The sequence below is a fragment of the Diaporthe citri genome, assembly GCF_014595645.1.
Source record: "Diaporthe citri strain NFHF-8-4 chromosome Unknown scaffold_3, whole genome shotgun sequence".
NCBI classification, from domain to species: Eukaryota; Fungi; Ascomycota; class Sordariomycetes; order Diaporthales; family Diaporthaceae; genus Diaporthe; species Diaporthe citri.
The window spans coordinates 1,316,505-1,341,721 of NW_025064848.1; the positions used below are offsets into that span (position 1 = coordinate 1,316,505).

Consider the following 25,217-nt stretch of genomic DNA (forward strand, 5'->3'; position numbering starts at 1 on the left):
CTGTCTGAGACGGAGCAGAGGTGATGCCAATTGAGGGAAGAATTGGGAAGCAGGGGTCCAAATTGATTTTCCAGCCTCCAGGCGCGTCGCGTCCAAACAGCTAGCTCTGCCCGGCGCGTAACGGGACGCGTTCAGGTGCAGGGTTTGGGGGCAGGACAGGACCACACAGACTTTTCGATGGTCTGTTTGCAAATGCGGGCACCGCAAGCCTTCATTGCAAATGAAATGACAGTCACTCCAAGTACCCTCTTTGAATCTGGACATAACCCTTGCACAACCAACGGCAGTGGTCCGAGCTCTCCCGGGGGTGCAGGGTAGTTGCCCATCAACCGAGGCACATGGCAATCGCAATCGCAGTTCCGGGATCTCATCCCGCAACCGTAACCGGAACGGCCTGCTTGAGCTGCGCATGCTCAACTTCCCAGCTGCTTCCCTCGGAAAGTAAAGTTAGACCGGACTCTCCCTGCACTCTTCTCATGAGATCATGACATCAATTTGGAACTGAGAGCTTCTAATTGATTGCGCCCAAGACATCTGCCTTCCACCATGTCTCAGCGCAAGGCCACGGCCGCAGAGATCTCGCTGGTCCATCTCAAGAACTGCTTGGTCAACCTTCCGGCTTCCCTGGTCTCACTACTGGTGACTGTGAACACTGTGAGCATACTCCTCCGCATGTGTCCATTGCGTCAAGAGACCTCGCTAACAATACCCGCTAGCCCGTACAGAATGTCATCGTTGAGCTCAGCTACCGAGATGCGTCCCCTGCCGACAAGTCCCCCGCCCCTTCGGCCCAGAAGTCCGTCTACCTCGGCTGGACTGGCATGCCCAGCAAGAAGAAGATAGCTTCGATAGTCGGAAGAGATGGGCTGGGTGGCTCGGGCTTGCGGGAGCAGGATGTTCCCCTCGTCGAACTTGATCCGACTCTGGCGAACACCCTGGGGCTGCACGAAGGCCAGAAGGTCATGACGACCATCCATACGGACCCTCCACTGGCGCATACAGTAAATATCGAGCCCCTGACCGCCGATGACTGGGAGATCATCGAGCTGCATGCCACATTTCTGGAGCTCAACCTCCTGTCTCAGATTCGGGCTCTGCCGAATCCCGCCTATACTCCGCCGTCCGGAATCAAGTCAAGCCCGCATCCGTTGACACTTCATCTGTCGCCTACTTCAACGGCTAATATAAAAATACTGTCTCTCGAGCCAGCCCAGTCCGCGCAGACCGCGTTTGCCAAGATTGCGCCTGACGCCGAGGTCATTGTCGCGCCCAAAGTCAGGCCAAAACCCTCGCGGAGCAGCAGGGAAAATCGCAGTGTAGCGAGCACATCCAGAAAGAGCGGAAGGAGCTCAACCAGCACAGTGAGACGGAGAAGTCAGCGTGAGGAGCGCAAGCCTGCCCTGTTCCTGCGGGGTGTTGACAGGAAGCTCTGTGACGACTGGTTCGACGATGAGACTGGAGTCGAGGAACTGAGTATCTGGGTCGACCGCGAACTCCTGGTCTCCAACGAGTTCAGAGGATTGAAGTGGGTCACTGTGCATCTGATGAGACCATCTACTCTTCAAGAGCCAGCCCCTATGCAAGGACAGCAACCCCAAGCGCAGGAAGCACCCGAGCTCTCAAGATCTGGCCTCAGGGTCGTTGCGCAGCTTTTGCCCTGGGATGATCCTCCGAATGGGCAAACAGCAGCACTATCAACAATACTGTGCTCTGCCTTCGGGAGTGAAGGCTTGGTCGGCGGTGTTGTCAAGGTCGAACCCGCTGCCCAACCTCTCACGAAAAAGTCCATTTTGAAGTCCGTTGTCGAGGTCGAAGACCGACCTTCAGTGCAGCAGCTCAAGGTGTATCCGTTCACTAGCGACTCTGCAGCGCAAGCTCTTGGTCTGAAGTTTGGCGGAGAGACCAAAGCTGAGCGTGAAGAAGCCGCCAAAAGGGTAAAGCACATCTATGATGGAAAATATGGAAAAAGCTTGTTTGATGGGCCTTTAACAGACGGGTTGGTATTGAGTACTTATGATGGGCTGGACCCTCCACCTGGCTGGGAGGGAGCAATCGTCAAGTTCCACCCCCCGCCCGCTTCTCAAGGCTCTGGAAAGGAACCAGCCCACTGGATACTGGGTTCTGACTGGCAACTTCCCCTCGAATTTCAAGCTCCTATTCCTCGGCCAACATGGCTTTCAGAATCCGAATCAACCATTGTGCCACCAGATGTTGGTCCTCTGGTCGGCATCGACTCGCTGCTCGAGGAGCTCAAATCTCACCTTTCCCATTCATCTTCAGTTCTCCTCACCGGCGCTTTGGGCTCCGGTAAATCTTCTGTTGCGCAGTCGGTCTCAAAGTTCCTAAAGGAAGACCAGCTCTTTCACACCACATATTTCACGTGCCGGACGCTCGTGAACGATGAAAGCAGGATTAGTACCATCAAGGAGACCTTGAACCGTGTTTTCATGGGGGCAAGCTGGGGAGCCCGACTTGGAGGCAAAGCGCTGGTGATACTGGACGATCTAGACCGTCTTTGCCCGGTTGAGACCGAATTGCAAGTTGGCAATGAGAATGGCCGCAGTCGCCAAGTGAGCGAGGCAATTTGCTCCATGGTTCGCCAATATTGTGGTCAAGACTCCAACATAGTCCTTCTGGCTACTGCACAAGGGAAGGAATCTCTGCATAACGTGCTTGTCGGGGGACACGTGGTCCGAGAGATTGTCCCGCTGAGAGCCCCAGACAAACTTGCACGACGAACTATCATGGAGGCAATCACCCTGCAACACGCAGTGCAAGCGAAGGACGATAATGCTTCGACTCACGACGGCAGCCGCCCTCCAACGGCTAATGGCAGTGCTACTGGTGAAGAGAATGCTTGGATGGATGGGGCAAGCCCACCGTCTAGGCCTGATTCGGTCCCATCCCCTAGTGGATTCTCCATTCAGCCGGACCTGGATCTGCTTGATATTGCAGGAGAGACAGACGGTTATATGCCCGGTGACCTGAACCTGCTCATCTCACGGGCTCGAAACGAGGCCATCATGCGGTCACTTACCGACACCACAGGCGATGCTGAGGTCAATGCCGTCCCTCTTGGTCGGGTTGACTTCGAAAATGCTCTCAAAGGCTTCACACCGGCGTCCCTGCGCAATGTGACTCTGCAGAGTTCAACAACCACATTTGAATCCATCGGCGGCCTAACAGACACACGCCAAGTCTTGTTGGAAACACTGCAGTACCCGACGAAGTATGCACCAATTTTCGCCCAATGCCCCCTAAGACTTCGGTCTGGAATCCTTCTATACGGCTATCCAGGATGTGGCAAGACTCTTCTGGCCAGCGCCGTGGCTGGTGAATGTGGCCTGAATTTTATTAGTGTGAAGGGGCCCGAGATATTGAACAAGTACATTGGCGCATCAGAGAAAAGCGTCCGGGACCTCTTCGAACGAGCTCAGGCTGCCAAACCTTGCGTCTTGTTCTTTGACGAGTTCGACTCTATTGCACCTAAGCGTGGCCACGACTCTACCGGCGTAACCGACCGCGTGGTCAACCAGCTTCTAACGCTGATGGATGGTGCGGAAGGCCTTTCGGGCGTCTACGTGCTCGCAGCAACCTCACGTCCTGATCTGATAGATCCGGCCCTCTTGCGGCCGGGGCGGTTGGACAAGTCAATACTCTGTGACTTCCCCAGCCCCGAGGAAAGAGTGGACATCATCCGGGCCATCGGGAAGAAGGCCAAGCTCAGTGAGGCGGTCCTAAAGTCGGACGAGGACCTCGCAGAGATCGCTAAGCGGACGGACGGCTTTTCTGGCGCGGACCTCCAGGCCTTGATCTCAAATGCGCAGCTGGAGGCCATCCAGGATGTGCTCAAAGACACCGAGATCGCAGGCGGTGGAGGCGGCGGCAGCGGCCGACGGCCCGGACAGCGACATGGCGCAGCCAAGTCGGCTGGGTCACTTCCGCATAGTTTTGTCCAATTCCGCTACGGTGAAGATGGGTCCAGCGAGGATTCAGCCCCTCGTGGATCGAACAGGTCCTCTGAGCTCGCCGAGCAGGCTATGATCGTGTCGAAACTGGAGAATCTCAAGGCGTCGAGGAAGAGAGCCAAGCAGCAGAGGAGCGGGCCCAACGCGAACACAGAATCCGATGCTGCAACGGTCGGCGCCAAGTCTGGAGGCGAGGCACAGGAGAAGGAGGTCATCATTCAGTGGAGGCACCTGGTCAAGGCCCTGGATGGCACGAGGACGAGTATAGGCCGCGAGCAGCGCACTTTGCTTCAGAGGATCTACAGAGAGTTTGTTGTGGGGCGCAGTGGGGAGATGAGGGATGGCCAGGGGAGCATGGAGATCGGAGGGCGGAGCAGTCTCATGTAACCGAAGTCATAGCATGGAGTTTGTTCAGGCTTCAAAGAACCATGTTACGAAAATTTGTCAACTCTGTTATCGTGGAGACTGAAACAGGCAGGTCTAAGGTCAATGACCGTTACGTCTTTTACCGCTCCCGTAGTACTACCTCAGCCCCCGCCACTGCCCATCGATTTGGCAACCATTAGAGCAGGTTAATCATGTCAGGCAAGTTGCTGGACAAGGATTCCAATGCGGAGTAGTCCAGTAAGCGTGGCATCAACGACGGGGTGAGCCCCCCTTGCAGCCGCGAATTAGACAAAGCTTGACTGGAAGCTTAGCTAGGGGTCTTGCTTCATCGGGCAGGTCGCCTCTGCCTCGAGCGATGGATCCTGCATGACGCTCTCTTCCTCGACCCATGCAGCCCACTATTGTGACATTATCACTGCCTATGCGAAGCTTGTGCACACAGGCTTTCCCGGATAGCCGGACCTGAGGGCCATGTAAGAGCGAGGAATAATTGTGCCGCCATTTACCGGGGACCATGTTATTCACTGGTGGCTACTCGCAGGCAAACAGCCACCGTTTCCCACGGTACCTTTTCCCATAGTATATATATAGCCTGGAAGTATGCAACCGACCTGCCATTTTTCCTTCTTCTCTTTTGTAGCCGAGTGCACCGTTTTTCAGTGCCTTCTAGAGCTCACATAACAGTGCCCATCCACACTGCACTGCTTCTGTCCCTGAGGCCTGCCGTTTGGGCACCTACGCACTTACTCGCGCAGTTCCTCACCAGTCATGCGCTTCTCAACCGCAGCGGCCGCGGCGGCCCTCGTCCTCGCGTGCACCGCGGCTCCAACTTCTGGCCGATATAATCTTCATGAGAAGCGAGATGGTCAACCCCATGCGTGGCAAAAGCGCCACAGGGCTGTCGCTGATCAGGTGCTGCCTATTCGTATTGCACTCAAGCAGCGAAATCTTGAGAACGCCGCCAGTTATATCTATGATGTCGCCGACCCAAGCTCTCCAAACTTTGGTAAGCCATCACTCAGACGCACTCAATACATATCATTGACCTTGACGGAGACGCTGAGCGGAAAACGACCCGCTGCTCGTCTAATAACATTACGAGAGCACTGTACTGACGGAATATGGACAAACAGGCAAGCACTGGTCTGCGGAAAAGGTCGCAAACACCTTTTCTCCACACCCGGAGACCAAAGACGCGGTAATGAACTGGTTGGTCGAGTCTGGAATCGACCGCTCCAGGCTCTCTCTTTCGACAGGTAAATGAACCCATTCAAGATATCACAACTATACGGCCACTGATTCCATCTCCAGGGCACAACTGGGTGCAATTCGATGGAACAGTCCAAGAGGCTGAGCAGCTGTTCGCCACGGAATACTGGCACTACCAGCACACCACAAGCGGCGGTCTGCGACTCGCCTGCGATCATTACAGCCTGCCCGAGCACGTCCAGGAGCACGTCGACTTCGCGATGCCGACGGTCCAGCTGGACGGCCTGAAGCCCGTCGCGAACGTGGACCGCAACCTCATGGCCCGCATCGCAGGGGGCGCCACGCTCGGCTCGCAGTCCTGCGCCGAGCTGGTGACGGTCGACTGCCTGCGGAAGCTGTACAACTTCCCCGCGGGGAACTCGTCGGCCGCCGACAACCAGATGGGCATCGGCGAGTGGGCCGACTACCTGTACGAGGAGGACCTGCCGACGTACTTTAAGAACTTTTCCTCGCCCGAGATACCGGCTGACACCAGGCCCGAGTTCATCGCCATCGACGGCGGCCTGACGGCGAACCTGACTACCGTCTCGCAGGGCTCCGGGATTGAGTCTGCTCTTGATTTCCAGGCTGCTTACTCGATCATATATCCGCAAAAGTTGAGGTTATATCAGGTGGGAGACGGCATTAACGTTGACAGTGTGGGAACTTGTGAGTGGCTCCAGAAAAGTCCCGTGTCTCTGCTGAAAGAGATTCAAGAGAGGGTGTTTCTGCAGCTCTTTGAACTCTTCGTGTTGTCTTCACAACTCGTATACACCAACACTGGAAAATAATTTGCTAACCATTTCTCAGTCAACATCTTCTTAGACGCGCTAGACGCCAGCTATTGCACGTACGAAGGCGGTGACCAGCCTTATATCGGTATGTAATACCCTAGCCATTACTTCTGACCGGATTATTTGATTTGATTTCGGGGCGCGAGCTTACTGTGGACAGACCCTGCGTATCCCGATCCCAACGACAATGAGAGCGGTTATCAAGGTCCGTTGCAATGCGGCGGTGCTCCGAAGTCCAACGTGATCTCAGTCAGTTATGGACAGATCGAGGTAAGATCGCCGTCTCAATATTTTAGACTCACACTGACGCCTGTCTAGGGTGCTCTGCCATACTTCTATCAGGTCCGCCAGTGTAATGAGTGGATGAAGCTCGGCCTCCAGGGCGTGAGCGTACTCTTCGCAAGCGGAGACTCGGGCGTCGCGAACCGATACAATGCCGGGTACCCAGACTCGTGCCTCAACGCGGAGCAGCCCTATGTGGACAACAATGGCACTCGATTCTCACCATCGTTCCCAGCAAGCTGCCCCTACATAACCTCTGGTAAGTCTACGAGCCCTTCGACTGCATATAATTAATTTGTAGGAGGAACCGCTAACTCCGGTATTTCCAGTTGGAGGAACCGACCTCATCGGCAACACCACCGACAGCGGAGAGCGCGCCGTCGCCTCGTTCGGCTCTGGAGGCGGCTTCTCGAACGTCTTCGCGCTGCCGTCGTACCAGGCCTCGGCCGTCCAGAACTTCCTAGGGAAATACGCCCCATCCTACGGGCCCAACGTGTACAACGACAGCGGCAACGCCCGGGGTTTTCCGGACGTGGCGGCCATTGGGCTGAACGTCGCCACCGTCTTCAACGGCTCAACCTACGGCGTCGGCGGCACCAGCGCCTCAGCGCCAATTTTCGCGGGCATCGTGACGCTGCTCAACGAGGCGCGCATCGCGGCGGGCAAGGGCCCCGTCGGCTTCTTGAACCCAACGTTCTACAGCAACCCGGATGCGTTTAATGATATTACCATCGGTAATAATCCTGGCTGTGGGACCAACGGCTTTAATGCGACGCCTGGGTGGGATCCGGTCACGGGACTTGGGACGCCGAATTTCCAGAAGCTGCGGGAAGTCTTCTTGGCTCTTCCGTGAGCGGAATTGGGCAACTCTTCTCAGTTCAGTGAGGGTAGTCTGTGACCGGATGCGCTGGGGCTGTAGCAACGGCCTATATTATAATAACGACCGAGTTAACCCGCCGTATATTCCCAACCTAGTCGCTCTTGACACGTAGCCTTCGAGCTTTCCTTTCTCTGTAAACAAGGAACCTCGACCCGTGAACCCTAGACTGCCCGCGCTACACTATGATACCAAGCACACCCGTAATTCGAGCTTCCGCCATCCAAACGATTGCCCAGATAAAAGACCCATCGGGACTGTTCATGGCTTTGTATGGGAAGTGGGTGTAAAACGGACGATCACGGGAGGCTTCTCCCAGAGGGCGTACAGCTTGATCTCGCGCTCCCAATCAGCCTCTCCTCTGTTGACATGCTCCCAATCCAGCTTCCAGGCCATCTTAGCGAACAGGAGACGCGCTTGTAGCATGCCCATGTTTTGGCCAACACAACCTCGCGGACCCATAGAAAAAGGCTTGAAAGACGACTTGAAGTCTGAGTCGAAGGCAGAGTCGTAGTCAGGGTGCGAAGATGGAAGCCATCTCTCGGGGCAGAAATCGCGGGGCTTCCGGAAATAGCGCTCCGAGTGCGAAGTTGCGAAGATGGATGTTTGGACCCGCATACTAGTTTTCCGTCAATGATACCTTATAGTCAGCCGGTCTGAATGGTACATCAGTCCGAAGCTCGGGAATAAAATTTGACTCACCCCTTGGGGACCCAGTGACCGTCAACAAAAGCTCCAGGGCTAAATCGTGGGAGTCCGAAGGCGCCGTTCGTGTGCAAACGGAGCGACTCTTGTATCACTGCGTTGAGCCACGGAAGGTCCTCGAGCGAGTCGCCATCCATGTCGCGGTAGTTGGCGAAGTGGGTGCGAACCTCTTGCTGGAGCTTGTCCAGTTTGGTTGGGTTTGTAAGCAGATAGTGGACGCCAGACGTGAAAAGATTGCTGTTGGGGTCGAATCCAGCGATGATCAAGTGGTTAGCCTGGGCGAGCAGAAAGTCCTCCGAGGGTTGATGTTCGTCGTCCACCATCAGCGAGAAGTAGTCAGGGTGCGCAAGCTTGTTCCTGCGTACCACGCGGTCCCGAACGATTTTGCTGTTTTCTCGCAAAATGGTTGGAACGATGGCCGCAAGGCTGGGCGGCAGGGCGAAGAAAACTAAGGGTCGCAGGAGAGGAAACCGCATCATGACTTGGTTCAGAGTACCCCAGGTGCCGACGCGGCGAAAGACACTGAGGAAAAGGTTGCTCTGGCCTGGTAAATCCACACGAGTTAACAGTTATTCTTGGGGTAATGGCTCAGGATAGAAATGGAAAGGCGTCTACCATCTTCAACGTTATGAAAGCCGTGTCCGTAGCACATATCCCCGGCTATGTCGCATGCAAGTCGGTCAAACCACTGATGACTCTATTAGCACCATGATCTCGTAATTCTCCGGGGGAAATCCAATTGCATACCTCTGTCATGTCTGTGCCATCTTTGCTCTCAACTCCGAGCTTCTCTATGAGTCTGTCAATGTGTTGATGTACAGCAGGTTCTTGCTCCTTCAAGGCACGACGATTGAAAGCGGGAGCAAGCATCTTGCGGACGACCCGGTGCGTCTCCGGATTCGGGTCAGCGGCAATTCCAACATGCTGTCCCTTGACGTGCTGGATCTCCTCAGCCTTGATGAAGGGTGACTTGTCTCTGGAGAGGCCTGGTAACAAGATATCTGGGGGCAAAGAATATGGTCAGCAACTCAAATTCTCCATTTGGACCACGGACTGCGAATATAGTGTTTGAGGACGAACCTGATTGGGCTTCGACTGTAAAGAATGCAAGCTCGTTGGGTGCGATCCGGACCACATCGCCGTATTTTTTGAAAACTTCCTCAATGGCCCAGGGGTAACGGCCATGGTACCTAGAAAGAACATCAGAGCCAAACCTCAGGTGGACATAAATAATTCTTGACGACTTACCATTTGTACGCATACCACCAATCGCTTATTGCTGCTAACTTTGGGCCCGGGTACTTGGCGAATGGATGGAAATAGAGCCGGTATAAAATCAAACTGAACCAATACGACAGAAACTATCGGGAGCTGGTCAGTCACCCACACAAGAAGTACGAGGCAAGTTGCTGTATCTGAAAAGCTGAAGCTAATTCCATGGGTCTCACTTACTGCCACGGCTCCTAGCAACGTTAATGAGTGCCAAGACATGCTGCTGAGATTGAGGGTTGTCATGGTGCCGTAATTTTCGGTGTATAACTTCACTAGGAACGATGTGGAATCTGTCTCTTCCTGTTCACTGTTTAGTAACAAGAGGTAAGTGACACAATTCTATCAGGGTAAATCAGCTCTACGGTGAGCGAGAAAAATGAGTGCATTAAGTGAGTCTGAAGTCAGAGCACACACCCTCAGCTTAAAGGTCCTTCTTGTTAATAAATCCACAGTGATCTATAGCAATATCGTTTGATTCTTACCTGTATGCATGCAGCATCGGACTGCTGACTAGTACTGATCCTTTTGTGGAGATGAAAGGGTGCCCACTGGGCGAATCCAATGTTCTTACATGAGTAAGGTTGGCGATGAGAGTTTGTCAAGATGCTTGTAGCGACCCCTTTTCAGGTGGGCTCTATGCCAAAGCGCTCTACAAGCTCAGACATAAATTACTCACAGGGTCTCCTTTGTAACATGATTCCATAGACCCACCGAAAATCTTGGAATCACTCACAGGCTTTCTTATAATTATCTAGAAGCTCTTTAGATAGAAATAGAAATGAGTCGTAACTAGTCGAGGCTGGCTGATTGATATTTAGATACTTTACATTTCACTTGAAGTAAATTGATCCTCAGAATACTATCGAACAACCCTTATTTCGATTCAAATGTATGGTCCGATCTATGTTGGCGTAAAAAGAGAGAGAAAAAAAAAAGAAAAAGAGAAAAAGGAATCGCAGATTAGGACTAATACCGCTTCTTAACACAAACCCCTTGGAACCCCAGAGTTCATATAAGGACTCCATCCGCAGCAGACTCTTACCTAGCCTTTCAGTATAGCCACATTCAGTGCCAGGGTAGCGCAACCCAGTCATGATTTAATGGTCTCAACATTGACATATCTTGTTATCCATATCCAAATTGCCATTAGTGTGTCGACTAAGTGTCAAATTTCGGAAGGCCCTGTCGACTTTAGGAAGTGCCAAAAGACGATTTACATTTTCATAGGCTACCAAGATGCAGTCAAGCACGTTGTTCTGTCCTCAAAAGGCTAGATATAGCCTTCGCGTGTGGCATTTCCTGCCTTAGTAGTCTCACAGTAGTAAGAGAGGATATTTTTAAAAGCGGCAGGTATGTCAAAGTGAACATGTTCTCGCGACATGACAACCGGCTTCAAGCACGGTCACTGACCTGTAGGGGCCCACAGTACAAGAGAATTGGAATGATCACATAAGTCATCACGTACAGAACAGACCATTCCGTTGGTTGTCTGCACGTTGGAGTTGTCAGGTTGGCTTGCGTCTGACTGTTCAAGTCACCGATTCCAGCCTGCCACTGCCCAGTCCCCGCCAAGCTGGCTCAGGAGTCTAATGAGCTCTCAAGTTAGCTAAAGTGCGGCAACAGATTGAAAGAACACGAATACTTCAGCCTCTCTCCCATGAGCTTCAAGTAAACTATACAGTCACAGAAAGGACCATCGGGAGCCCGTCGCCATTGTTTTAGTGTTTGCAGTTCTGCTGGAGATGCAATAAACTCGTGCAAAGCACAGGAGCATTTGAATCGTCCCTGTCATCTGGTTCGAGATGTTTCTAAATATAGATTTGACTCCCATGGCTTTATCACCTGGGTGGTCTCTACCATGGGCACTGCAACTTTCTGACGTACTGTGTGCTCTCCCAAGGTCCGGCTGTATGCGATGCTCAATCATTCGGTGTCGACTCCGTTGAGGCGCTTATCCTGTATCTGTGGCAGCGTCTATTGCTCGGGATAGCGTGCGAGACTCGGCCGATAAACTCCACGCGATCGCCTCATGGTACCATTGCGGCGGTATGCGTCGGAGTCAAGCGTGCCGTTTGCGAGGCCGTAGTAAATCTCGAGAAGCCTCGACACAACACCCATGCGAGAGCGCTCGCAGCATGCGACAAATTTTCCATAAAACGTGTTCGATTTGTGAGGACAGCCAATGGCCATCGATAAGGAACTCAACGTCACCGACACCTACGAGCTCGGCATCACAGATCTGCATACCGACGACACGACTTGGCTCCGCGCAATGTGGCCGACCGACGCCAACGGCATGGTGGAGATGAAGACTATCTTCCCTGGCTTCTACATCGAGCGCGCCATCCACATCCACGTCCAGGTCTATACCGACTGGACCCTCCACGACAACGGCACCGTCACTTCGGGCAACCTGATAAGCACCGGTCAGGTTTATTTCGACGAGGACGTGGAGCAGCAGATCATGGCGCTGGAGCCGTACGCTTCGCACACTGAGATTAAGCGCACTACCAATACTGTGGATTCCTACTGTGGATTCCGTGTACAGCCAGGACACCGAAGGTGGCTACAACCCTGTGTTCAGTATTGTTGCGGCCGATGGGGAGAAGGTTGAAAATGGCATGGTGGGATATACCACAGGTCCGTTATGAAGCCCTCTAGCGTTTCTTTTCAGCCCTTTACAGAGATACTCATTATGATCTCACAGTTGGTGTCGATACTACCAATCTTCTCACGAATAGCGATAACACAGCTCCTTGATTGGTATCAACGTACGATTCATATTGAGGAGGTAGTTCCAGTAGATGACCCTTAGAAAGAAATGAATAGAAGGACAGATTTCGACTCGTCTAGAAATAAAGACCCATGAGAGAAATCACTCCAAGTTGTTACCATTCGGCACTCATTTCAGAAGACAGGAAGAGAAGCACGCTGTTCACTCTGATCTCGCACAGATTCTGATGACCCCTTCGCTGCGGGAGACGTACCCCTCTCTGTTTGCACATTTCGACAAAAGCACGTCTATCTCAGATAACAAGGTCCTCGCGTCAGCAATGGGCTTCGTCTCGCCGCACAACACTGCTCCTGCGCCTGCTATGCTGAGCAATTCAAGAGAAAACCCGCGTGATGCCAAGATCATTCTAATGGTCTCGAAGATTTGTCTTCATCAGCTGAGAGCACAGAACTAACAACTTGAATACCTACGACGGTGATTGACATTTGTCATCGATCAAACATGGTCAGGTCAAGACGAAAGGAAACGGTTTTCCAGTTTTCACGTTTACTCAGGTAATGAAAACGAGTGATACTATTTCGGGCCAACCTCGAAGGGTGCCTGACCACCCGTGAGGGCTTCTTTATGAGGCTCATCTGACTATTAGTCTTGGGCTATTTATGTCGACGGTCTATGGCGCCGCCAGAAGCGGTTCTTGCTAGCCTCGTCTGTGCGGCTGCCACAAGGCTGTCACTGTTTTCTTAGCCACAAGCTACAGATAATCGTGTTCGAAACTTACTGTTATCGGCATTGTATTTTTTTTAAAAAAAAAAAAACGCTGGGTGTTTAATCGTTCATCACTATATGAAGGGACTGGATGCATACTGCTTAAGAAGCACATGTTCAAAATGTGAACAGAACGAATGCAATGATGGTCTCTAAATGAGTTGATTGGCCTTGATTTGATAGCTTGGTAGATCATAGCAGCGCTTTGGTAACATCACGCACTGTATATTGCAAACATCCATGCATTTGTGATGAGGAGAACATGTGTAAGCGGCCCTGGCGGAACCACATCCGGACACACATTTGTTGAAACTACCATCATTGGCGGAAAGATAAAGTACACGTATGTTGGCGGAGTCGGGTTCAGTGGCACAGATGAAACAGAAGATGTCAGGGCCGATTATGCTGATGGAAGCGAGCCGAATTTGAATTCAAAGTACTTAAGATCTCGCTTTCCACGGTAAGCAAAAATCGTACGCGTCGACTGCTCTCCAAGATATGCTTCCATTTTAAGTCGCGTTCCCTAATTTGAAAAACCACCAAAATGTCGTGTAAGTTCATGCTCGCGTGCCCTCTGTTTCACAGTCCAGCGGCATGCTGCTCCCGCGCTTGACAACACCTTGACCAGGGTCTAACCCTTGTCAACAGTCCTCAACACCACCAGTACTATGGAACCGCACTCTCAGCTACCAGATGGCATCAGCAGGGGGCAGGGCGTGGTGATGCTGCAGGACAACGATTTTTTCCTCTCCTGCGATCCTCACCTGAACAAGTACGAGGCCAAGGGCGAGGTTGCTGAACCACAAATCCCCGAGACCGTGGACGCACGAGGCCCTACACTGTCTTTTGAAGTGACGGATGAGCTTGAAAATATACCCAAAGGCATCTGGGGCTCGACTGTCGTCTCGACATATGAGTTCACGAACATCGAACACGGCGTATTCTCACGCGTCAAAAGTCCCCTGGGAGTGGTTATTGATACTCGTTGGGAGATCATGGAGGCCGAGGGTGGGAAGCTGGACTTGGTCCAGGCTGCGGAGATCAGTTGCTCAATGCCGTTGATGGCCTTGGTGAAAGGCCGTTGCGAGGCTGGATGTGAGTGTCACTTCCATCATTCAGCCCATATCCGCCACGAGTCTGAGGATGCATCTTCTCAGACACGCATTTGTTGTCCTAATACTCATGCCTCAACAGGGGAAAAAATCCACGCCAAGATGTTGGAGCGACTTCAGAATGAAGCTAAAAGTGGTGTCGCTTAATGATGCTTTTAGTACAATTCGAGACCCACCAACAGTCATGTACGGTTTTCGTAATAAGTTGTGGTTGGTCGCCCCAATACCCGACTGAGTAGCCCGGATCGATTTCCTTGGAATCTTTTATAGAATGGATATCACACTCAGATACACGACGCCCTAACACCTTGCTCGGAATTTGAGTTTACATATTCACTCAAGTGACAAGATCCAACATTGCCTTCTGAGATTTAAAAAGGAGAGGTCCGAGGAATAACCATGAATCGAACGGTTTCGTCAGACAGGTCAGGTTCCGTCAGCTGAATGGTCACGTAAGTCATTCATCATGGCGAGCAATATTCCATATATTCGACGCATATCTAGCTTCTAACCTCTTTAGCTAGAAAACTTAACAATCTTGTCCTTCATGTTGGAAATGTCCGCCGATGTAATGACCTCTGTCGACCTTGTCCAGCCCTCGGCAAACGGAAGTCGAGATTCACGGAAAAAGATATCAACCCAGTCCACCCTCGCATTTCCCTCGACCTTGTCGCCCATGACCGCCACAAACAATGCGGTCTCGCCAAGGCCAGCAGCCTCCCCAGCCGAAGTCAGGTTATACTCGGGGTTCTCGATTTTGTCCTTCGCGATCCTCGCAAGCCTGCCCTTAGCTGCAGCCTCGATCGAGACGGTAGCGGCGTTGGTGTCCCTCCAGACGGCCGAGGTTCCCGCCCAAACCTCGGGGTCGAAGTCCAGGGCGTTTCCGAAGTAGGCGTCCTTGCGGCTCAAGCTGACATCATGCTCGATCAGGTTGTGCTTCAGCAAGTCGTGCAGGTTGAGCGTGTCGTTGCGGCCGGTGGTCGAGGCGGTCACGCCGACGCCGAAGGGCCCGACGGAGAATGCGGGCTCCAGGTTGATGGCGGCCTCAAAGCCGTCCTGGAGGTCCGTGAGGGAGATATTCTTGCCGTCGCGGGCGACGTAGCCGTGGTTTGCTAATGTGTTCAACATGGGGCGAGAACGGCCTAAGAACTGTGTTAGTTGAATTTCGTGGCGTCGGCCACTGGCACGACTCACTGTCATCCGCAGTCGGTGCTTGAAACTCATGCTGGTCGGCAACGGCGCGTGGCTGCGGGTAGGCAGACACTGCCAGGGCCAGAAGGTTGAGGGACAGGATTGAAGAGCGCATTTTGTCTTTGAGTTTGAACCGTCGAATGAACCAGGGTGTGGATGAGAATCTTGGCTGGCGAGCAAAACTCTAAACAAATTGAGTTTTGATTCGGGCTCCATTTACTTATATTCCATGGCTTAGACCTCGGTCCCCAGGGACGGACATCCCCTGGCCATTCCTGGACGTATAGGGGCTTCATCTGTGCTTCTTTCTGCAACCCAGATAATTTCAATGACGCTGTGTCGTGTTTGTTCTGCCATGAGGAAGTACCCCATAGTATCGGATCCACTGTCCCACTGATCTCCTTGCGCTAGAAGCATTCTTTGCCTCTGGTATCCTTGAGTCAATCTGGGTTCACCCGAGATTTGTGGCTCCGTGCTTTGACGAGCCAGTCAAAATTGAGATATTGTAATGAGATCAACAAGGGCGCCCACTTGAAAAAGTCATTATTCAGCGACTTTCCAGTCCTGATCATTTGCTGTCTCCACACTAGGGGCTTCGTTTGTGCCGACTTGACCGTTTGTTTCTCCCACAAGCTGAATGTATCCCATAATTCCTCGTTTCATATATACCCTACTGATGGCCAGAATCACAAATTCTGCTTTTGGCAAACTCATCGCCGAGGACTTAAGCCTTTGTGGACACGAGATCGGGGCATGAAACTTTCCGACGGTGCAATAAACTCCCCGTGTCGAGATCGAAGTGGTAGACATAGAGTGAAGAATAGGTTGGAAGCCGTGTTTGCGTCGTTGTTATATGAAGGTTTGGGAAGTCTGCTGAAAATGGCAGACAATCCAGCTTCCATGGAGACTGTTTCAGAGATAAAATACACTTACTACTACCTCTTGACACCTGTGTAGGCAAGTATGGTCGGTAAATCTGGTTAAGTTTACCGGTTTTCAACATGTTCATTCCTAGACCAAGGTCTCTCAGATGTCTGTCACATTGTGCTGCTACCAGCGCACCCGAACTTCACTACTGGTGGATGCCGGCAATCGTGTTCACCTGCGAGTTGGTCACATAAAGACTGTAATGTTTCCGCAGCAGAGAGGGTTCGGCAGGGCGTGAGAGGCTCTCAATCAACAAGGCGTGCTGTGAGTTCAGCGCCAAATTCGAAAGAATCGGAGCGCCCGGGTACGCGTCGCAGGCTCCAGGGACAGGATACTCCCCACTCCTTGAATGGGGCCCCTTGGCCTCACCTGGAGCGAAGGCGATTGGTGGCCAACATGGATCCCCGGGGGCTTGCATCCGCTCTGATGGCCGCCTGCTGCACAGAGGTGGGTCATGAGAGTTGACCTCGAAGAATCGGTCTGCTTTTGGATTTGGAAATGGTCCCACAAGCGGACCTAGGCCTGGACGCCCGATGAAGTCAGAGACGAGAGAGCCACAGGACCTGCCTTCTCAACTTCTTATATCATGCGACCCATCAGACTCTACAACCGTGGTCGAATGAATCTGGGCTCTTTATTTCTTCCATTTTTGAATAACCGGCTGTGAAATCATCCGCGTGTCTTGGTTCTTTGTCCGTATGAGGACGGAGGCCATTTTAAGTGTTGAGATTTAATCCGCGAAATTTTGCCTGAGATGAACCGACGATAGATAACATGAGGTGAAATCAGATTTGATATTTCTGTCTTCAAACATCATTAAATCCGAATTTTCTGGCAGGTAATAGGACTTCGTCAGTCTTAAGGTCCCCTCTTTGCTGGTAATCATTCCTTGGTCCACGATATTTGTGCCTTTCAAAGCTGCAGCATGTCGACTTGTCTATGAGTTATACCAATGAATTTCCGTCTCTGTTAAATCCAAGGCAAGCTTATTCGCTATGCTTACTGTATTATTGATCTGTAAGAGCACACACAGTCTGCAGACATAGGCATTGCTTTGAGAACTCATTAGTTGTAGACCTGCATATCTTGTTTATTAGTTACGTTGAACTTGCTACTAATACCAATTCTCTCGAGTCATAGTCTTACCGGCTTTGTTAAGTAATCTTGCGTATGGAAACACACTATCAATTTTCCAGAATCTTCAGCATTCCGGCTGAGCGTTACAGGTACTAAAAAAACTCAAATTCGATGACAACAACAGCTAATGCTGTTCTTGCCAATCTGTGCCATATAACGTCTCCCTGGAAAAGACACATGCAAGCTGCCTAACAAGAGCTTGTTGCGGCTTCCCAGGCCATCAACATAAACGGGAGACAACCTTGCGGACGAATCAAATCCCATGTATATGTGAACGTCATTGTGTTCCTCCCTGCCCCCTGTCCTTTTTCCTTCAGCAGCAAAAGTCATGCTTCAAGTTTCCAGTACAGTTGAGCAGAAAGTGCAATTCTCAATATCACACCTGCGATCTCTGTCTTTTCTTCACAAGGCACTGAGCACACTCATTCACCGTCCAACTCATATTTGGCATGGACAGCTAATATTCAGTGTCTTTCTTCAGCCCCTCCAACCCTTTCACATCATCCAGATCAATGTCCTTGTTTACCTCAGCATTGAAGCGGAAGTAATTTTAAAGTCTCAGCCGGCGAGCTACGACATTTCACGTTGTGAGCCAACAGGCGGTCCGGCCACTTGGCCATTCATAGATAACAATCTTTCCGTCTTCCGGCTTCGTGATAGGTCTCGTAACTTGCGGGAAATGATCTCTTTCTAAAGCGAATATATACAAGGCAACGTCACCTCCATTTTTCCCAAGTGAAAAAAAAAAAAAAAAAAAAAAAAAAAAAAAAAAAAAAAAAAATTAAAAAAACCCGGTGTCATTTATTTTACTTCGCGCTTTAACGAAGGGGCTATCGAAAGCTTTTAGCCAGTATCCGGTTTTTTACCGTACCCTGAAACCTGAGATTAGGGCTGTAGCTTACTACAGTATACCTAACTATAGCTAGTTTCCCAAGTGCAAAACTCCTTGTATTGGTTGATTCCGGCGCTATTTGTGCCGCGAGGTGGTGCTTGGGGTCTGAATGTCTTACTGCGTTGTGCTCGGCGCGTTCAAATTAGCCGGGAGTGGTCTGCTGAGTAGTTTCCTTGGGGATTGGTCAAGCTGTGACGCCCTTTGGCCGTTCAACGCTGTTCCCTTTGGGACTTTCACCAGGACGAGCCAGTGTTTCTTGGGGCGTGGTCCGTGCCTTTCGCGAATCTCCTAGCGTGGTTCTGGCTCTCGGATCCGGACCCGGAGCTAGCGTGGGCGTGGAGCCGCCACCCACCTGGGCAGGGCTGAGACTGCAACACCAGTGACAACCCCTGATGATCCGTCATCCTCCATCCACAATCCGATCCACACCTTCGAGTGCATCAAGCCGCCATCGATTAATGAGTATCGAATATTCTATATCTCACAAACCCTATACCGGCAAATCCGGACCCTAAGACCTTGACTTTTCAGCTGTGAGAAGGCCACCTCGGTGTCGGTCCAAAAGCCCAAGTCCCAGTCCGCGAGAATTGGCCAGCTCATGAAACACCTCGCTCGGGACCTCAACAACGATCTACAAAGGACACATGCGATTGCAGACATGTCAAAAGTGAAATAAGCCAACGACTGTTCGATTTCTTGTAAGTGTCGTACGATCTATTTCCGTTATACTGGACCCTGTTATGCTTGCTCAAGGACCAACTCTTTTTCGCCCTCTTTCTACATACCCCGGACATGGCACTCATGCCGACGAGTCACCGGACATCACGACCATGTTTATTGTGAATGTTTATCTGCAATCTCGCACACTTCATTCCAGCAGGCTGACAGGATCGATAAGTCAATAACTTCTCATGGTATGGTCACGACCGCCAGACAATCTGAGACCTTGAGTCCCCTAGCTGTGGCGGATTGTGCGGCTCGGCGAGGCCACGCCACTCGGAGTCTGCTCTTGTCTATACGCTTTTTGTTTCCTCCCTTGAACCGCCATTTGCACTGAAAAGGTGTACCAAGCCGTTGTTCGTCCATTTTTGGTCATCCCCCTTCCCCAAGCAATCTGCCTAGAGTCTCCAGCCGGGCCGGACCACCGGAATTTTCAGCATGGCTCATTTATCCACCTATGGTGCCGATTTCTCGGTGACCAAGAAGAAGGCGATCGAGGATGCAAAGAAAGATGCAGGTGGTGGTTGAAGACGAGTGCAACAAGGCGGAGCAAGAAGTGCCCCCGTATCTGCTCCGAGAGCTGATCGGCAAAGGAAGCTTCGGCCGCGTCTACAAGGCCTCAGACCTGAAGACGAGCCAGGTGGTTGCAGTGAAGATCATCGACATTGAGGAGTCTGATACGCTCAACCCCAAACTTGCCGACACCTACTCGGAGTTTCTGAAGGAGATCAATGCGCTCAAACTGCTCAGCGAGGGCGGGGCGAAGAACATCAACCACGTTCTAGACGCCCTACCTGTGGGGCAATCCATGTGGATGGTTACCGAGTACTGTGCCGGCGGAAGCGTGGCCACATTGATGAAGCCGACAGCTCCTGGGGGGCTCCAGGAGAAATGGATCATACCGATCCTCAGAGAGGTTGCCGAAGCCGTTCACTGGGTCCACAAAGCCGGCATCATCCACAGAGACATCAAGTGTGCCAACGTGCTTATAACCGAAGGAGGTGGTGTACAGCTGTGCGACTTTGGTGTTTCTGGTGTCATCGAGACAAAGTTCGACAAACGGTCCACCTTCATAGGAACACCCCATTGGATGGCGCCGGAGCTCTTCGACCCTTCGGCCTCCTACGGTGTCGAGGTGGACATTTGGGCTTTTGGGTCTATGGTCTTTGAGATAGCCTCAGGGCTGCCCCCGAACGTCATGGCGGGTATAGATATCACCCAGCTAGGTGGCTATCTCAAGCAGAACACCCCAAGACTCGATGGAAGCAAGTATTCAGAGAAACTAAAGGACCTGGTCTCCTTCTGCCTGGTGGAAGATCCCGCGCAAAGACCTACCATCAACGATGTGCAGCGACATCCATATCTGCACAACACCAGTTCATCGCATCCTACGTCCTCTTTAGCAATGCTGGTCAGGGCTTTCCGAGTTTGGGAGTCACAAGGAGGGAGTCGGAAATCGTTGTTCGCCTTCGGTGGAGCCCAAGGACCGTCAGGACCAGACCTTTCATCCACAGCCATGTCGAATGACGAATGGAACTTTAGTACAACTCTCGCATTCGACCAGCGCATCATGAACAGCACTGATGCTCAGGCTGTCTACGACGTCTATGGGTCCAACGTGGACCTTTTGGATCCTGGGGAGGCCACCCCTCAGCCATATAGGCCGAAAAGGCGAAGGCCGCCGCCAAATCTTCCTGTGATGAGAGCGCCACTGGAGAAGATATTCGACCCCAACACCATCTCGAGTTATAATGAGAATGCTCGAAAGTATTATGGAAAGCCACCTTCACCTCCTGCTGCGGATTTTACTTCAGATCTGCCGCTACGAGACAGCTCACACAACGCGACATTGAGGGAATCACTGATCGATCTCGACGCTTCACTTCATGGCAGCGATCTCTCGAGATTTGTCGACATGAATACCGTGAGGGCAAGTAGACGATCGAACGAGTATGATTTCGGAGAGGATTACAGCAGAGCCCCGAACAGCGACCCGGAAACAGTCCTCGCGGCTAGCAACAGGAAGACACAGGACTGGAAATTTCCCGCCATGGTGCCTCCAGCGTCCGCAAGCGCGGAGATGTCCCATTTCCCCTTCAACGAAGACCGAAACAGCAACCCCGACTCCGCAAGTGATTGGAAGTTCCCCGCGCCTAGTGATCGTCAGCCAGACTCGGCTAGCGAATGGAAGTTTCCCGGACCTAGTAGTCGCCCACCACTGCTTCATCATCCCACAGAGCCGTTGGGCTCCTCGCCAAGCTACAACGACAGCCTCATGGTTCCCCGAGCGTCCTCGCAGATGGACAACCGCGCGTCGGTCAGCAGTCTGATCGACCTGGATGAGAGTCTCCCGGAGCCTATCGCACCGGCGGACATCATCCGTCCATCGACTGCCAACTCGGACGTCGGATCTGAAATAGGTGGCGCCTTCGACCTAGAAAGGCATACTTCTTATTATCCTCTACCATCTACGAACCGTGAGCCATCAATCTACATCTCCGATGAATCGGACTTGGCCGGGCTGGCAGGCCACCGACAGACGAGAAGCATCAATATGATGGGCGGCATCCCGGAAGTGGACGAGCGGCAACGGCGAAACACGGGCGCCTTCATTGACGACGCACATCTTTACTCCGGGGATGAATATAATGGCAGCGAGGACTACATGATGACGGGGTCCTCGACGGCGACCCGGTCTCAGACCAGCTACCAGCATGGCCGCGGACCCAGTGGGGATTCTGACTACACCATGACAGGGTCAACGGTCAGGACACCATCCATGTCGTCCTTGAACTCTGCGTACCAAAGAGACGGCATGGCGAGTGCGAGTGATGGCAGCTTTATGCCACCTTTGCCGGCGCCACCGTCCGAAAGAGTAATGATGGGGGAGGGAGGGGAGCTGATGAGGGACGAGTTCCTGAAACTGCTCGAGGGCATGACAAGCCATCTCAGCTTCACAGGGGAGTTTGTGGGGAATCTACCGACCAGAAAGTCTGGACGGGGGCAGGAAAGCCAAAATGGACAGTGAAAGCTAGTCAAGGGAAGGGCGATGTACGACTATGCAGTGCGATGTATACGACTTTGCTAGGTTTCAACGGTCATTTTGGGTTCGGATTATGGGTAGCAACGCATGCATGGGAACTGGGCTCGCAATGAGGCAAGCAAGCGCCTCAGGAGGGATGGGAAGGCATATTGGGATAGGCCCCTAGACATGCATGGCGAACACACGAGGAGGGCATCGATGGGCTGGTTGGATTCATGACCTGTGGACGGATCAGCGCTGCCATTTTGGATTGGTTGGGAATACATTCTTTTTGGGGGGTTACGGATGCTATTTGCAAGTTTGGACGTTTTTGAATGAATCAGTTGGATCTGCTTCGTCTGTTATATGATTTTGGAGGGATTAGATTCGCGGCTGTGGTGATGCTATCCGTGGTGGTGTTGGCCGACACCGAGCTTGCCACTTAGCTTCACACCTCAAAAATTGAAGCTTTCAGATGACTCAACGGAAAACTCGTCCAGGGATGTAGATCAAAGTCCATCAGCCTGCGCCAACTACATCAGCCTGTCATCATATTGCCCTATCTCACTTAGATTTGTATCAATTTGATGGTCGCTTCCAAATTAACTCGACTTGATTTGCCAGTCCGACTTTGGACAGCATTTTGTATAGCTGGGCGGCCATTCTTGCGGCCGGCCTCATCAGCCTCATCCTCACCCTCATCTTCAAGACCAAGAACATACTTCACCACCACTAGAAAATTCGCAACCATGAAGACAAGGATACTGAAAGTCCCACCGGGCAAGGACTCAGGGAGTTTCACATCACCAGACAGCCTTGACACCTGGGAAGTGTCGTCGGACCCGTCAGCGCAGGACACCATCGAGCCCCTGCGCGAAGCAGCCGCCCTCCTACAGCAGAGCGACATACCAGTCGCATTCCCCACAGAAACAGTCTACGGCCTCGGCGCAGATGCGACACGCAGCGGGGCCGTCAAGGGCATCTACGCGGCCAAGGGCCGGCCGTCGGACAACCCGCTCATCGTGCACGTCTGCGACTTCGACATGCTCCGACGCCTGCTGCGACCAGCCAGCGGCGCCGCGAACGGCACAAACGGCACAGCCACCACCAACGGTCACCTCGGGGAGCAGGGCCAGGACCCCATACCACCAATCTACAGGGCCCTCCTGCGCAGGTTCTGGCCGGGGCCGCTGACGGTGCTGCTCCCCAACCCGGCGGGCTCGGCGCTCGCGCCTGAGGTGACGGCGGGCCTGCCGACGTTCGGGGCGCGCATGCCTGCTTCGGCGCTCGCGAGGACACTGATACGGCTCGCGGGCGCGCCGCTCGCCGCGCCCTCCGCCAACGCCAGCACCAAGCCCAGCCCCACGGCGGCGCGGCACGTGGCGGACGACCTGGAGGGCCGGGTGGAGCTGGTCCTGGACGGCGGGGCGTGCGGCGTCGGCGTCGAGAGCACGGTCGTCGACGGGCTCTGCTCGCCGCCCGTCGTGCTGCGGCCGGGAGGGGTGAGCCTGGAGGAGCTGAGGTCTGTCGAGGGGTGGGAGGGCGTCGTCAAGGGGTACAAGGACGCCAGCGAGGTTGGGGAGAACGGGGTTGGGCCCCGGGCGCCGGGGATGAAGTACAAGCATTACAGTCCCCGGGCGAGGGTGGTGCTGTTTGAGGCCCGGACGGGGGCGCGGGGCGAGGATGTCCTGCGGGAGTTGGGGAGAGTTGAGGGGCCTAGGGATGTGGTGGGTGTTGTCCGCACGCACCGGTGGAAGAGGTTGCCGGGGCACGAGGTCGGGTCAGAAGAAGGGGATACGGATGGCGAGGCGGATCTGAGCTACGAGATACACACTTCTGTCATCGACGGCTCACGGGTGCTGGATATCGGCCTTGGACAGGACAGCAGGACGGTCGCACAGTGTCTGTTCTCGGCGCTGAGGGAGCTGGATAGAAAAGGAGCGGACGTCATATTCATCGAGGGCATCGAGGATAAAGACGACATCGCGGCAGCAGTCATGAACCGCCTGCGCAAGGCGGCCTCGGAGATTAGAGCTTAGACGGCCGTATAGACAGGCACGCCCGACACATAGACTCCTGCTCAATCACCAAAGAGATAATGGCATTATTCTCAGACTTTTTGCATGGTCTTGGTTGGAAGTTCCCAAAAACAAAGTGACCCCTTGACTCCTCTAAAAGTTTGGACGCCCCTAAAACACTGCCCCTCCACCGCATCACAGCCCTTGCCGCAGCCAGTCCGTCAGCTTCGCCTTTCCTAATTGCGCCAGGTTGTTGACGCCCTGCTCGCTGAAGGGATCGATGCGGCGGAGGTCGACGTCTTGCGTCGGTGCCTTGCTGACCCTCTGCACGATGATGGTGGGGTCGGTCTCGAGGATGATACCGTCGTCGACGATCTCGTCAACAGCCAGGGAGACGAGGTCGTAGCTCTCGATGATGGTGCGCTTGTCGACAGAGGCCTTGAAAAGGAGGTGGAGAGAATCGCGGAGGGCGAGGATGGCGTTGTACAGCAGGACCTCGTTCTCGTCAAGGCTGCCGACGAGGTAGAGCATGACGTCGCTTTCCGACTTGTACAGGACGATGCGGCCGTCGAACAGCAGGATGTCCCCGGTCTGCTTCGCCGTCTTGTCCAGCAGGGCCTTCTCGAATGCTTTCTGGGACTTCACGTCGGGGTATGGGTTCTTGGAGGCAGCTTCGGCAGGTCAGTAATGGCCCCTGGCACCAGGGAGGCGTCTGAATATAGCGTACGGGCATTCTGTCCTGGTGCAGGCGTGGCGTTGTGCGGTGAGTCGTAGTACTGGGAGACACGGTAAGCTTCCAGTTTGCACGCCGACTGTTTATTCGAGGAAGAAGTATGATACTTACCTTCGCATATAGTCTAGAGCCGTCCTCCTACAATGTCATGGGTTTCGGTCAGCTAGGGAACAAAAAGTGAAGTGTTTCGTGGCAGGTCGCAGAGGCAGGAAGCTCCGAATGATGGGATCGTCGAGACAGGCGCGGCACAGGACAGAACAGGTGGTTTCTTACAGCCGACAGGATGAGGATGGCATTGACCGAGTAGAGCGACATTCCAGGAGCCATTTTGACTGTTTGCGACGCTGGGCGCGGTGTTGACGAAGGGGCAATGAAGCGAGTCGCAAGCAAGGCTACGGACAATACGCAGTGGACAGCTCCCCCGTGTCCAAGT

The 25,217-nt window shown here is 53.0% G+C and overlaps 9 protein-coding genes across 9 annotated transcripts; 6 read left to right on the forward strand and 3 right to left on the reverse strand.

Annotated features, from left to right (window-relative positions):
• Positions 1 to 546: 546 nt before the first annotated feature.
• On the forward strand, positions 547 to 4,355 carry INS49_007970 (uncharacterized protein; the record flags this gene model as incomplete). Its single annotated transcript, XM_043168715.1, has 2 exons — positions 547 to 654; positions 717 to 4,355. 2 exons carry the CDS (start codon positions 547 to 549, stop codon positions 4,353 to 4,355), a joined length of 3,747 nt encoding a protein of 1,248 aa, XP_043026395.1.
• Positions 4,356 to 5,123: 768 nt separating this feature from the next.
• Positions 5,124 to 7,532, forward strand: INS49_007971 (uncharacterized protein; the record flags this gene model as incomplete). Its single annotated transcript, XM_043168716.1, has 7 exons — positions 5,124 to 5,361; positions 5,489 to 5,611; positions 5,667 to 6,272; positions 6,414 to 6,482; positions 6,558 to 6,646; positions 6,716 to 6,938; positions 7,009 to 7,532. 7 exons carry the CDS (start codon positions 5,124 to 5,126, stop codon positions 7,530 to 7,532), a joined length of 1,872 nt encoding a protein of 623 aa, XP_043026396.1.
• Positions 7,533 to 7,817: 285 nt separating this feature from the next.
• INS49_007972 (uncharacterized protein) lies at positions 7,818 to 9,776 on the reverse strand (the record flags this gene model as incomplete). The annotated part of the gene is made up of 7 exons (XM_043168717.1): positions 7,818 to 8,175; positions 8,259 to 8,805; positions 8,877 to 8,949; positions 9,009 to 9,262; positions 9,342 to 9,451; positions 9,510 to 9,622; positions 9,714 to 9,776. The coding sequence occupies 7 exons, from the start codon at positions 9,774 to 9,776 to the stop codon at positions 7,818 to 7,820; spliced, it is 1,518 nt and encodes a 505-aa protein (XP_043026397.1).
• Positions 9,777 to 11,715: 1,939 nt separating this feature from the next.
• INS49_007973 (uncharacterized protein) lies at positions 11,716 to 12,721 on the forward strand (the record flags this gene model as incomplete). The annotated part of the gene is made up of 3 exons (XM_043168718.1): positions 11,716 to 12,011; positions 12,082 to 12,173; positions 12,564 to 12,721. 3 exons carry the CDS (start codon positions 11,716 to 11,718, stop codon positions 12,719 to 12,721), a joined length of 546 nt encoding a protein of 181 aa, XP_043026398.1.
• Positions 12,722 to 13,576: 855 nt separating this feature from the next.
• INS49_007974 (uncharacterized protein) lies at positions 13,577 to 14,291 on the forward strand (the record flags this gene model as incomplete). The annotated part of the gene is made up of 3 exons (XM_043168719.1): positions 13,577 to 13,583; positions 13,681 to 14,127; positions 14,227 to 14,291. The coding sequence occupies 3 exons, from the start codon at positions 13,577 to 13,579 to the stop codon at positions 14,289 to 14,291; spliced, it is 519 nt and encodes a 172-aa protein (XP_043026399.1).
• Positions 14,292 to 14,660: 369 nt separating this feature from the next.
• On the reverse strand, positions 14,661 to 15,450 carry INS49_007975 (uncharacterized protein; the record flags this gene model as incomplete). Its single annotated transcript, XM_043168720.1, has 2 exons — positions 14,661 to 15,286; positions 15,339 to 15,450. The coding sequence occupies 2 exons, from the start codon at positions 15,448 to 15,450 to the stop codon at positions 14,661 to 14,663; spliced, it is 738 nt and encodes a 245-aa protein (XP_043026400.1).
• Positions 15,451 to 19,522: 4,072 nt separating this feature from the next.
• Positions 19,523 to 22,039, forward strand: INS49_007976 (uncharacterized protein; the record flags this gene model as incomplete). The annotated part of the gene is made up of 1 exon (XM_043168721.1): positions 19,523 to 22,039. The coding sequence occupies one exon, from the start codon at positions 19,523 to 19,525 to the stop codon at positions 22,037 to 22,039; it is 2,517 nt and encodes an 838-aa protein (XP_043026401.1).
• A 743-nt stretch (positions 22,040 to 22,782) lies between these two features.
• Positions 22,783 to 24,072, forward strand: INS49_007977 (uncharacterized protein; the record flags this gene model as incomplete). The annotated part of the gene is made up of 1 exon (XM_043168722.1): positions 22,783 to 24,072. The coding sequence occupies one exon, from the start codon at positions 22,783 to 22,785 to the stop codon at positions 24,070 to 24,072; it is 1,290 nt and encodes a 429-aa protein (XP_043026402.1).
• A 174-nt stretch (positions 24,073 to 24,246) lies between these two features.
• INS49_007978 (uncharacterized protein) lies at positions 24,247 to 25,111 on the reverse strand (the record flags this gene model as incomplete). Its single annotated transcript, XM_043168723.1, has 4 exons — positions 24,247 to 24,722; positions 24,779 to 24,827; positions 24,896 to 24,922; positions 25,058 to 25,111. 4 exons carry the CDS (start codon positions 25,109 to 25,111, stop codon positions 24,247 to 24,249), a joined length of 606 nt encoding a protein of 201 aa, XP_043026403.1.
• Between the last annotated feature and the right edge of the window lie 106 nt (positions 25,112 to 25,217).